Source organism: Dendroctonus ponderosae, unplaced genomic scaffold, assembly GCF_020466585.1.
Source record: "Dendroctonus ponderosae isolate FM_Combo_2020 unplaced genomic scaffold, Dpon_F_20191213v2 Dpon_F_20191213_9, whole genome shotgun sequence".
Lineage (NCBI taxonomy): Eukaryota > Metazoa > Arthropoda > Insecta > Coleoptera > Curculionidae > Dendroctonus > Dendroctonus ponderosae.
The window spans coordinates 6,332,416-6,342,714 of NW_026019116.1; the positions used below are offsets into that span (position 1 = coordinate 6,332,416).

General features: G+C 43.9%; 5 protein-coding genes across 10 annotated transcripts in view; 1 reads left to right on the top strand and 4 right to left on the bottom strand.

Annotated features, from left to right (window-relative positions):
* LOC109543290 (IQ and AAA domain-containing protein 1-like) overlaps positions 1-2,095 on the bottom strand; it is a 5,755-nt gene extending 3,660 nt beyond the window's left edge. For 4 of the 5 annotated variants that reach the window (XM_019912918.2, XM_019912917.2, XM_019912915.2 and 1 more), the window contains exons 1-5: positions 1,831-2,095; positions 1,596-1,784; positions 1,400-1,541; positions 1,211-1,342; positions 1,012-1,159 (exon numbers count right to left, since the gene is read on the bottom strand). In XM_019912918.2, coding sequence (XP_019768477.2) covers positions 1,012-1,159; positions 1,211-1,342; positions 1,400-1,541; positions 1,596-1,784; positions 1,831-2,076 — 857 coding nt within the window. In that variant the 5' untranslated portion in view covers positions 2,077-2,095. The remainder of the gene's footprint in view (positions 1-1,011; positions 1,160-1,210; positions 1,343-1,399; positions 1,542-1,595; positions 1,785-1,830) is intronic. The other variant, XM_019912916.2, reaches the window with a different exon arrangement.
* A 75-nt stretch (positions 2,096-2,170) lies between these two features.
* LOC109543295 (leucine-rich repeat-containing protein 59) lies at positions 2,171-3,453 on the bottom strand. Its single transcript, XM_019912924.2, has 4 exons — positions 3,251-3,453; positions 3,137-3,196; positions 2,837-3,078; positions 2,171-2,781 (listed from the first exon to the last, which is right to left on the bottom strand). The coding sequence occupies exons 1-4, from the start codon at positions 3,347-3,349 to the stop codon at positions 2,208-2,210; spliced, it is 975 nt and encodes a 324-aa protein (XP_019768483.2). The 5' UTR covers positions 3,350-3,453; the 3' UTR covers positions 2,171-2,207.
* A 116-nt stretch (positions 3,454-3,569) lies between these two features.
* On the bottom strand, positions 3,570-5,497 carry LOC109543296 (60S ribosomal protein L18). The gene is made up of 4 exons (XM_019912925.2): positions 5,394-5,497; positions 5,175-5,261; positions 4,837-5,113; positions 3,570-3,929 (listed from the first exon to the last, which is right to left on the bottom strand). Exons 1-4 carry the CDS (start codon positions 5,394-5,396, stop codon positions 3,712-3,714), a joined length of 585 nt encoding a protein of 194 aa, XP_019768484.1. The 5' UTR covers positions 5,397-5,497; the 3' UTR covers positions 3,570-3,711.
* A 216-nt stretch (positions 5,498-5,713) lies between these two features.
* LOC109543325 (mitochondrial import receptor subunit TOM20 homolog B) lies at positions 5,714-6,829 on the top strand. Its single transcript, XM_019912995.2, has 2 exons — positions 5,714-6,066; positions 6,143-6,829. Exons 1-2 carry the CDS (start codon positions 5,940-5,942, stop codon positions 6,472-6,474), a joined length of 459 nt encoding a protein of 152 aa, XP_019768554.1. The 5' UTR covers positions 5,714-5,939; the 3' UTR covers positions 6,475-6,829.
* A 65-nt stretch (positions 6,830-6,894) lies between these two features.
* Positions 6,895-10,299, bottom strand: part of LOC109543279 (sprouty-related, EVH1 domain-containing protein 1) — an 11,718-nt gene continuing 8,313 nt past the window's right edge. For both annotated transcript variants that reach the window (XM_019912899.2, XM_048669953.1), the window contains exons 4-8: positions 9,562-9,629; positions 9,335-9,500; positions 9,068-9,276; positions 8,747-8,904; positions 6,895-8,689 (exon numbers count right to left, since the gene is read on the bottom strand). In XM_019912899.2, the coding sequence (XP_019768458.1) occupies positions 8,512-8,689; positions 8,747-8,904; positions 9,068-9,276; positions 9,335-9,500; positions 9,562-9,629 (779 nt within the window). In that variant the 3' untranslated portion in view covers positions 6,895-8,511. The remainder of the gene's footprint in view (positions 8,690-8,746; positions 8,905-9,067; positions 9,277-9,334; positions 9,501-9,561; positions 9,630-10,299) is intronic.

A 10,299-nucleotide genomic window follows, 5' to 3' on the forward strand; every position in this document is an offset into this window, starting at 1 on the left:
ATTTCCGAAGAGAAACCAGCTGAAAAATAAATTTGCACAAAACTTCCTAAATTCCAACAAAATCGACGATTTTGAGCTTAAAAGATACTTAGCGCGTTTAGTTAGCGGGAAAAACACGTTTATGATGTTTAGACCAACTTTGTACCACAAAGTTAAATTTCCGAAGAGAAACCAGCTGAAAAATAAATTTGCGCAAAACTTCCTAAATTCTAACAAAAACGACGATTTTCAGCTGAAAAGATACAGCGCGTTTAGTTAGCGAGAAAAACACGTTTGTGATGTTTAGACCAACTTTGTACGACAAAGTTAAATTTCCGAAGAGAAACTAGCTAAAAATAAATTTGCACTAAACTTCCTAAATTCCAACAAACACGACGATTTTGAGCTGAAAAGCTACTTAGCGCGTTTAGTTAGCGAAAAAAAACACGTTTGTGATGTTTAGACCAATTTTGTACGACAAATCGCAAAGGAAAGCATCGGCCCCTCGTTCAAGCCAATTTAAATGGACAATCCACAAACTTGTCCGCTTAAACTAGTGTTTTATCAGCGTGGTTTCCCGACAAAACGGGGAAATGCTCTAAACCTTACCTGCAATTAAGCTGCTCGTTTCCATATCCAACCGCTTAAACCATCTAGGCGCAGCCCTCAAAACGACTAGATAAACTCCCGAAAAGCCCCCAAACTACGCAGTTAAACGTCAATGAAATTCAGCCATGATTTCAAGCAGGCGAATGGCAACAATCTAGCAGATAAACGTCAGAAACTTCCCCAAGTTAAAATTCCACACTTTTCCCGTAAAATCGCGCCACCAATCGGGAAAATATCACGCAACCAACCAGAAACTGTTAGTTTTTCATAATATCTACAACTTTCGGCCCAAAAATGAAAAAAAATCGGGATTTTTCAAAATCTTAGCGGAGCGAATCGCACAGCGACCGTCCGAACCAACGATAAACAAAAGACTGGCTCTAAAACGAAATGACACGAGAATCAACGATTATTTGACAGTACCTTTGGGTCTTCTCCAAATGACTCCTAATCTTCTTAATATCCTGCGAATACTCCTCTTGTCGTTGAATTTGCAATTGCCTCCGTCGCTCTTGATTTTCCAGGTCTTTCTCAATTTCTTCATTTCTCTTTTTGGGCGGCGGAATCATCCCTAAACCGCCGGCTTGAGTATTCAAAACCAAGTTTTAAGTAAGTGGCTCACCAATCAGAAGCATTTCCTGCAGCTTTTGCCTTCTAGTGGCGCGGCGCGCCATGTATCCCCTCCATATCTTCTGAATCTTGACGGCGGCTGCCAAATTTACTCCCAATTGTTGCTCGTCTCCTTCGCTTTCTTCTTGTTGGCGCCAGTATTTTGTCAGAGGTTTAGATCAGAAGAATCGCCATTACTTACCCGTCACCACCGGCTTGTTCTTGTCCTTCATGCTTCGGATCTCTTTCATGAATTGCGCCCGTAGTCGCCCCTGTCTGGCCCGCTCATGAGTTTGAATGACCAGAATAGCTTGTTGCTCGCTCATTGGCAGCCGCTCATCCACCTAGCAAGGGACTTTGTGTCATTACGTCCACTCAAGAGTAAAAGACTCGGTTACTTCGTCGGTAAACCCCAGCTTGTTTAGTACGTCGTCAATGACCCCTTTTCTGCAGTTGATCTCCTGCTCCCTTTCCCTTCGGAAGCACGCAGGAATTTCAAGTTCAGAGTCATTGGGGGTGATACGTAGATCTTCCAAGATATCCCCGCAGTGCGTCCACTCGCTAAGATCCGCTTCCACCAAGTCAGTCTTGGAAAAAATCACTTCTCAGAACAATTAACTTTTGTAACAATACCTTCAGCTCCAAAATCCTCCCCAGAGTTGCTTCGAGCAGTTTTCTGAGCAACAGTCTTTTCTGGGGTTGCACCATCTGATCCACGCAGGTTCCCAACTTATTGGCAATCGTAATATAGCGCACGTACAGGCCGGCAAGTAGCTGTCTGTTTTCCCTTCTATCGGCCTGAGCTGGTTCCGAATTAAGGGTGGCAACAAGACAGTCTTGAATTTCGCAAAACTGCTCGTCATAGTATTTGTGCGACATTTTGTGCCTGTTTTTGAACCACCTAAGAAAGTTTGATCGATACGCAATAGGAAATGGGGGAAAACTCCATCAACACTGCTCGTTTGGAGCAACAAGTAGTTAAAGCATTTATTCGCCCTTGCACTAGGGGACTAACTAGTGTTCTTCCCAATTAAATTGTACACTTTAATCAACACAGTCTGCACTATTTCACTGTTGTACACAACATCTGCACACTGCCTTGATATGTTCCGTGTGCCCACCTGTAGGGCTATGATTGAATCCCCAAAAGACTGGGCTAACGCCCTATAATTACTAGGCAACTGGTCCAGGAGGTTTTCATAAACCTCGCCGATTTTAGGTGCTAAACTTTGCGCCAACGACACCCTCCAAGAGAACAAGAACCACAGCAGTACCAGCAGCAGAAAAATCGAATAGACAAACCAGGAAAACAACGGGCTTTTTGCTGAACCTGCAAGAGACTTCAAAGGCTTTTTGCTATTAGCTGGAACCAACTGAGGCACTTCAGCTGCTGTGCTGTTTTTCACCACTTGAACCTCCTTAATTGCTGTCTTGCTTTGTCGCTCTTTCTTCAGCCTTTTCTTCTCTGCCTGTTTCTCCTGCTGGTTGATTTCCAGCAGTTTCTGTCTGACCTGCTTACGCGACTCCACCTCTTGCTCCAGCTGTTTGAAGAAATGTACCACATCCTTGGCGCATTGTTGGCACCTTAAAAATGACCCAAAAACTTCCTAGGGCTAGTTCGCACGTAAATGTGTCTCACCCTTTATTGTCGACGCAAGGACCGGCTACTTTGGCAATAGTTGGGATGAGAGGGTTGTCCTTTAAGTCGAGGAACTTCAAGCCAACCAGTTGGCTGAAGCTCAAAGGCAGTCTTTCCAATTTGTTTTTGTACAGGTCTAAGTATCGGAGCTTGCACAGACTTCCGAAATCCTCTGGCAGTTCAGTGAGCCCGTTTTCGCTCAGATGCAGTTTTGTCAGGAATGTTAGACTTGCAAAGGCACTCTGCAAAAATGCCAGTAGTTTGGGGGAAATTTTCAATAGGAAGAGGCAGGAAACTCACCGGCAGACTAGTTAAGCGATTGTTCGACAAGTCCAAGCTGTGGATCTTCCTCAAAGCAGCCTGAAATGACCAACAGATTGGTAGGTAGGTATGTGGCTGGGTTAGTTTGCTTACGATTTCTTTTATTGGGACTTCGTCCAAATCGGACATGCTCAGGTCGAGTTGATCATCCGAAATCCTCGACTTGATGTTGATTTTCACTTTCTGAACCATTTTTAACCACCGAATAAAGAAAACCACTTTTAAAACCCACCGCAGATTTGCATTTGACACACACGTCAGCAATGTTTACAAAGCTCTCAACTGAAAACGACATAAGAGCCCCTACAAGTGGCAACGTTGGCGTGCAGTCTTACCTTCGTTTTTTCGTATATCGAATACTTCCGAAACATTGAAATAAACGCAAAGGAAAAGGAAAAATTAAACGTAACTGTAACTTCCTTTGTTTATTATTTTCTTTACTAGCTTTAAAAGGGTACTTAGGACTATGTTGCGCCGCAATAGAGTCCTTTACACCCACCAGTAGTAAACTAGTGCTGTTGCGCACCAGTTGCACAAGCAGCCCAAAAAAGGATCTACTTCTTGTAGCCACATGACTTCCTGCGACCACGAGCCCTTTCGAATTTGCGTCCCTTTGAGCGGACAAACGGCTTCGTGTGGCTGTGGGGCACACCAGGAGCAGGACCGAAGTGCCTGTTGGCCTCTCGGGCAGTGCGGCGTCCTTGCAGAAGAACGGTTTTGGTACCGGTTGGGGCCTTCAATGCCAGTTGATCGAATGTGATGACTTCGCCACCTAAAAACCAATAGCAAAGCGTTAAACGACGACAATCGAGCGGCTGAAATTAATGCGGTTTGCGTGTTGTTTCAGAATTACGTCCACTTGTTTAGACAACATGTTTTCATAAAGAAAATCTGATGCAAGATTCATCATAACATCGAAACCCGATGGCCTGCTAGTGTGGGCAAATTTAATTCAAACGCACATACCTTCTTAAAAGCTGCGAAATCGGATTCAGCACTTAAAAAAGGGGGCGCTTGTAACAACTACGCAGTAGCGAATTTCGCTACTGTAAAAGAGGCAAATTGGTTCAGAGCGTTTTTTTAATGGATCTCGAAGCTCCCGCATTAGTTCATCGTAATGGAGCTGAAGAAGGCGCGAGAGTCGAATTACAACTCTCAAATTGAAAAATCAACATCGACATTTAGAAAAGATGCTGAAGTAATTTACGTGTTGATTCGCTTTTCTTCATTTCAATTTTCCTTTAAAAGCCAGAAACATTTGTTGCGAAACTTTAGTCCTGCTAAGGTAAAACTCCTCTTTAAAAGATACGCAGGTAACGAGGACTAATTTTAACATTCATGGGTCGAACTATGGATTGTAGTCCTTAAAACAAGATTCATTAACATTCACAACATTAAACAGCCCTGGGCAACCTCATTTTTAATGGCAATACTGGGTCGTTAAAACATAACTTTCCCAAAGAAGTTGAAAGTGATTTTCCGGCATATTTAGACAATCGGCATTATTTTTTAAACTGAAACTGCTGAAATGTATAGGACCCTTAAGGAAAAATTAAAAAGAAAGCGAAACGAGACAAGGTGCATATGAACACCTGGCCAAAAACGTGTTACTCGATCACAGCATTGAAACATTTGCATGCAGCGTCCAGTCTAACCAAGCAATTGTTTAAAAGACTTACCAGCTTTCAGCACTCTAGCACGGGCCTTCTCCGTTACCCTTAAAGCACACAAAGACAGCTTGGGGAACTCCTTGTTCGACCCCAGGTTGACGATCCTCGAATCGTCAGTTACAGTGCCCACAACAACTGCCGTTAGTCCTTCACGGCCGGGCTTTTTCATGTGGCGGACCAATTTGGCCAGCGACAGTGGAGGCCGGTTAATTCGGCTCATAAACAAGCGATTCAGGACGATTTTGTTGAACTTCGCTCCGGTACGACGAGCCAAATACCGATAAAGCTAAAAAAACGAGCGCACTTTTTCTAGAAGATTGTCTTGAATGTTTCCTGAATCCACTTACTTTAACCAGGAGACGTAGATAGACATCTTGGCTCTTGGGGGCCGTACGCCGAACTTTCCGATCGTATTTATGGTTAATGTCGATACCCTAAAAAGAAATCAGTCCTGATATTAACATTGTCAGGTTAACGGGAGTTTTATTGATAAAGCCACCGAGCTAAACGTGGAATTTGCAGCAAGATGTTTGAAATTTAAGGGGATTTTATTCAATACAACTCACCATCTTGGCACGATTTGCAAACAGAAAGGATGGAGACTCGAATGCAGCGCCGTAGGTGGTAAACTATAGTGACGGTAGTGACAGTTCAGAGCAACTGAGGCGTGGGGTGGTGTTGCCAGGTGGTCTGGCAGGTTTGTCAGGCATTTTAAAAAAATTAATTTAATTGATTCAAGCTCCGGAAATGAATGTGAATTGACGCTTAGGCCAACGCGTTTCCACCCACCTTGATTGGAAAAAATAAAACTTTACAGAGCCGCTACATAAATAATTTCATTCAACATACAAGGTTTGTTGCAGCCTGGCAACGCTGCACCCAGTTTAGCAAAAAATGTCGATTTTGGCCCAATTTTTTAAGAAAAGTATGTTTCTGTCGGTTTTTTTCTCACAAAGCTGCACAACAAAAAAGAAAACATTTTTAAACGCTCAGGCGCATAAAAAGCGACATAATCGTCTTTATCTATGAACGTCACGTCAAAGTGGTCAAAACTGTCAAGCGCGTGGAAGCGACATGTTGGTGTAGGTTGTTAGAGTAGCCGAAAAAGAGCCATGGTTTCCCCAAAGACCGTCTTAGGATTGTGTGCAGGCGTTTCGGCGAGCATCTTCATCGGATATTGCATATATTTCGATAAAAAGCGCCACAGTGATCCCGATTTCCAGAGGAAACTGCGAGAACGTAAGTTATAGGTTAGGTGAAATGAAGGGGGCCATCGCGTCCACTACTGCCCTTAGCTGACGACTTTTTTACAAAGGTCGTCGGGCACAAAAGGAGGCGTCGGGTAGCAAACGATGCACGACAGTATTTCCCGACATGAAAGACCACGAAGCCGTACAGCGATTCTTCCTGCAAGAGATTCAGCTGGGAGAGGAGCTTCTTGCCGCTGGCGACACTGACAATGGCGTCGAACACTTAGGAAACGCTGTGGCTGTTTGCGGCCAGCCGAACGATCTGCTACAGGTGCTGCAGCAGACTTTGCAGCCGCAGGTGTTTCACATGCTGATCAAAAGACTGCCTGTGATTGCCCCGCGCTTATTGAAGGCTCAACCCCCCAACGAGGACTTTTTTGAAGATGACGTGGAGTAAAGTCTTACGGGCCTTGCTAGCGAAAAATGGTAGTAGTCGTTCTGACATTCACTTCTGGGTTTGGGCAATAAATTATTTAGGAACTTTATAATTGTGTTCATGTCGTTTGTTTATGTGTGCCGCGTGGATGTATAATCACAGATTTCGTTTATAGTCACACTGCTATCAAACCTCTACGTCCATTTCCATTATTTCAGCGCTACAAAGCGTGTTCACTCTTCATCCCTCGAATAGCTGGCATTTTTTGCTATGGCCTTGGTAAATTCAGTACAATGTATAGGTAGCGACAAGGAATCTATGCGGGTGTTTTTATATTGTGTTTCCATGTTTAATGTAAATAAAGTTGCAGTTCCGACACCTGCGGTATTCTTTAAACATCTACTAACTGTTGCATCGACGTAGGTTTAAGGGCCGGGCAGCTACTTCATAATAAACATTTATTTCTATTTACAAATTACAAGTTAACATTCACTATCATTACGTATAGTATATTCGACGTTATCGCTAGTTAATCGATTTGTATATGTGCAAAAATGTGGAAATTCCGTCGACAGTTGTTTAGGCAACTAAAAGACTAGGCAAAAGAGAGCTGAACAGTCTTGAGGAACTAGTACTGTTAAAGGGGGTTGGATCTGTTTAATACACAAACAATGCATATCATCTTCCGTTGATCGGATGCAATTTTGACTCGCAATTTAATCTAATGGTGCGTCCAGATCTGACGAGCCAAGCGTGATCCGCGACAAATTCTTTTAATATTCCTCCAAAACACCCACGGACCATCCATATTCTGTCCTGATCTTCGGCTTGTTAGGTCTGGACGCCGCCTTACAGCTTGCCCAAGGTATAGTCGACTTGGCTGCTTGCAACCGAAAAAACAATTTCCTCGTTTATTGCGGCTTTGCTATTGACTTTTTTTCATCCTCCCAAGCATCACATGCGATCGAGAGCGGACCATGCCTTTGATCAGTCTGGGCATCGAGGTGCTGATTTTAAAGACAAAACGGACCACAAAAACGTTACTGTAGGCGCGACGCTGATCAATTTAAAAAAAAATTGATCCGAACATTTTGTTGAATTGTTTTGAAGACGTTGTCCATAAACCGTTCTTTTTTAAATCAGAACACAGACCACAAAACGGACAGCCTGGATTAAAACAGTTCCTTTCGAGGGCAAAAAAATGACGATGCCCAAGTTCCTAGTTGATGACCGGAAAAGGAGAACTTTGGAGGAAAACAAACGCCTTAGGAGGGAAAAGAAGAGGTTCACAATCCGTAACATCTCAAGCTTGTAAACATCCGGATTGCTACTTTTAGATAACAGCGGAGAAGATGAACAAAGGCATGGTTACGCTTGCGTCTTGTTTTTCTTCCTCCTGGCAAGGGGAATCATAAAAGAAAAAACTTCCCATCCGAATGTACTAATGAAACCAAACGATTGATTGAGTATGAACAGGACGTTCTACCGGGGTTGGAATATCCTGTGCAAATAGACACCACATGTGCACCCAAAACCATACTACCATAGAGAAGTCTTAAGATTAAAATCACAGTCGTTTGTAAAAGCATAAAATTAAGTTACAGCATAAATACATCCTAAGTTTCCAAAGTTTTCCGGTTTTCATAAGACAATTTTATGAATGGCAAGTGGCAGTAATAATCCATTTTGCGCAACAATGCCCGCTTGTTGGCAGGAAAACGGGGAAATGGAATGAAGTGTCGAAGTCGATGAAAATGCCCGGAGAATACCGTGAAAATACTGCAGAAGATGGAATCAAATGGAACAACTGAATCAGTACCGATTTGAAATCTACTGATAGCTGGTTTTAAACCGTTTGAAACCCCACCGGAAAACCATTCCAAATGCAGAGGAACCTAATCAAACTTAGCAAAATAACAACGTTTACCTTTCACATGAACTTGCCACCGGGTCTTCATAAATGCACGTTTAATCGCTGCACGCGACTTGGCCACTGGACTGTACATCGGATTCCGCTTAAACAAAACTAAACTCCGTGCTCAATTCACTTTCCCAAGGTCATGCCCCTTCAGTGGTGGCTTTGTGTTTGGTGCCCCACAGGCCGCATCGCACCCCACAACAGTGAAACAGTTTACAAGGCCAGTACAGCCATAAACAGGGACAAAAGGCGCTACAGACCGAAACACAGAGACAGCGCCGCGAGCAGCAGTAAGATGGATCTTCGTCGCTGTTGCATCTGAAACCCACAGCAATTAATGTGCTGATTGGGGAGGGCAAAGCGCCAATCACTCACCTGCAGGGATTCGGCTCAAAGTCGCCCTCGGAGTCGGAAGCGCAGTGATACATCGTACAGTTGATGAAAGGAATGCAGGTCAGATAGTTTACGATTGACTGAGCGGTGTCGGGGGCGTATTTGCATGAACCCCGCTTGTTTTGGTCTCTAGTGAAAGGCTGCAAGCGAAAGAATTCGTGGTGTGAGGCTCGGTTACTTTTGAATAGTCCCAGCGACTCGTTACTCGATCAGTATTCGTTAGATCCGGATGAGTAACGAGTACGCGAGTAACGAATAGTTACTCTCCTCCCAGCACTATAAACGATCAAATCAAGCGCGCACCTCATTGCAATGTACACAGATGAAATGTTGCGGTCGCTTAATGACGGATTTGAACACATCGGCCAGTGGTTGAGGCGGAAGAGGCGGCGACGACTTTTTCAGCACTGTGGGCGACTCCCAAGTAGGCGGCAGGGGCGGCTGTTGGCTCAGCGGGTTCTCCACGTAGAAATACTCATGTCGAGCCTGCAATTGCACGTACTCCGACGTACCTAAAGCACAACCCCATTCATCACACTCAATCGCATTTTCGCATATACAAGGTATCACCTTTGGGAGGCTCAAACACCGGCTGTCGATGCGGTTCCGTTGGCTTATCCCGGCCGATGTACGTTATTCTGCCGGCCTTCAAGGGATCGGCGCTTCCACTTTTGCCGCTGCTGTTCGAGTCGGTGCTACTTCGCGAGTCTTTCGGCTCCTGTGGCAGATCCAGGGTCTAATTTCGAAAATAAAACACTATAAAATCATGTGCGAACATTTTTGAGCGTCATACGAACCATGAACACGTCATCGTCAGGTTCTTGAGGGCATTTCGGTAGTGGCATAGTGGGCGAAATGTGGACACCTGAAAAGTTTGCCTTGTTAAGTTACATTCAATATTGCAAGTGACTAAAGCAGCTGAACTTGTTTATGTTGTATATGTCAGAAATGGGCCCTTAAGACCAAGGGCGGATCCAAGGGGGGGTCATGGGGATCATGACCCCCCCCNATTCTCTATCTAACGATGCCAAAACGAATTCTCTGGCTCGAATGGTTCTTAAGAAACCTCGAAAAAAGCAGCGGCATGTTCAAGTGGATTTTGCAACTCAAAAAAAACCACGCAAACCTAAAACTTCTTGAATTCAAGCATTTTTTCAGAAAACTGCCAACATTTCCTTATCGATGGTTCACTTTCTAAAAAGGCCATTTATTTCTGTCTAGAATGATGTACAAATGAACGTTCTTGCTCATTTTGCCTCCGAAAAATGAGCAAAAACGGGACGGCAAACATGGAAATTTGGCATAATCTTGCACCTAAGTGTCTGATATTCAAATTTCGCTTTGTGGGTCAAAAACCACTCGAATTTCCTCACTCACGTTGTTACGACTGAATCGAGTTTTCAATTCTCTATTCAACGATGCCAAAACGAATTCTGTGAGAAACTTCGAATAAAGACCATTTAGTTATCTCTGGAATGATGTAAAAACGAGCGTTCTTGCTCATTTTGCTTCCGAGAAACATGCAAAACGGGACG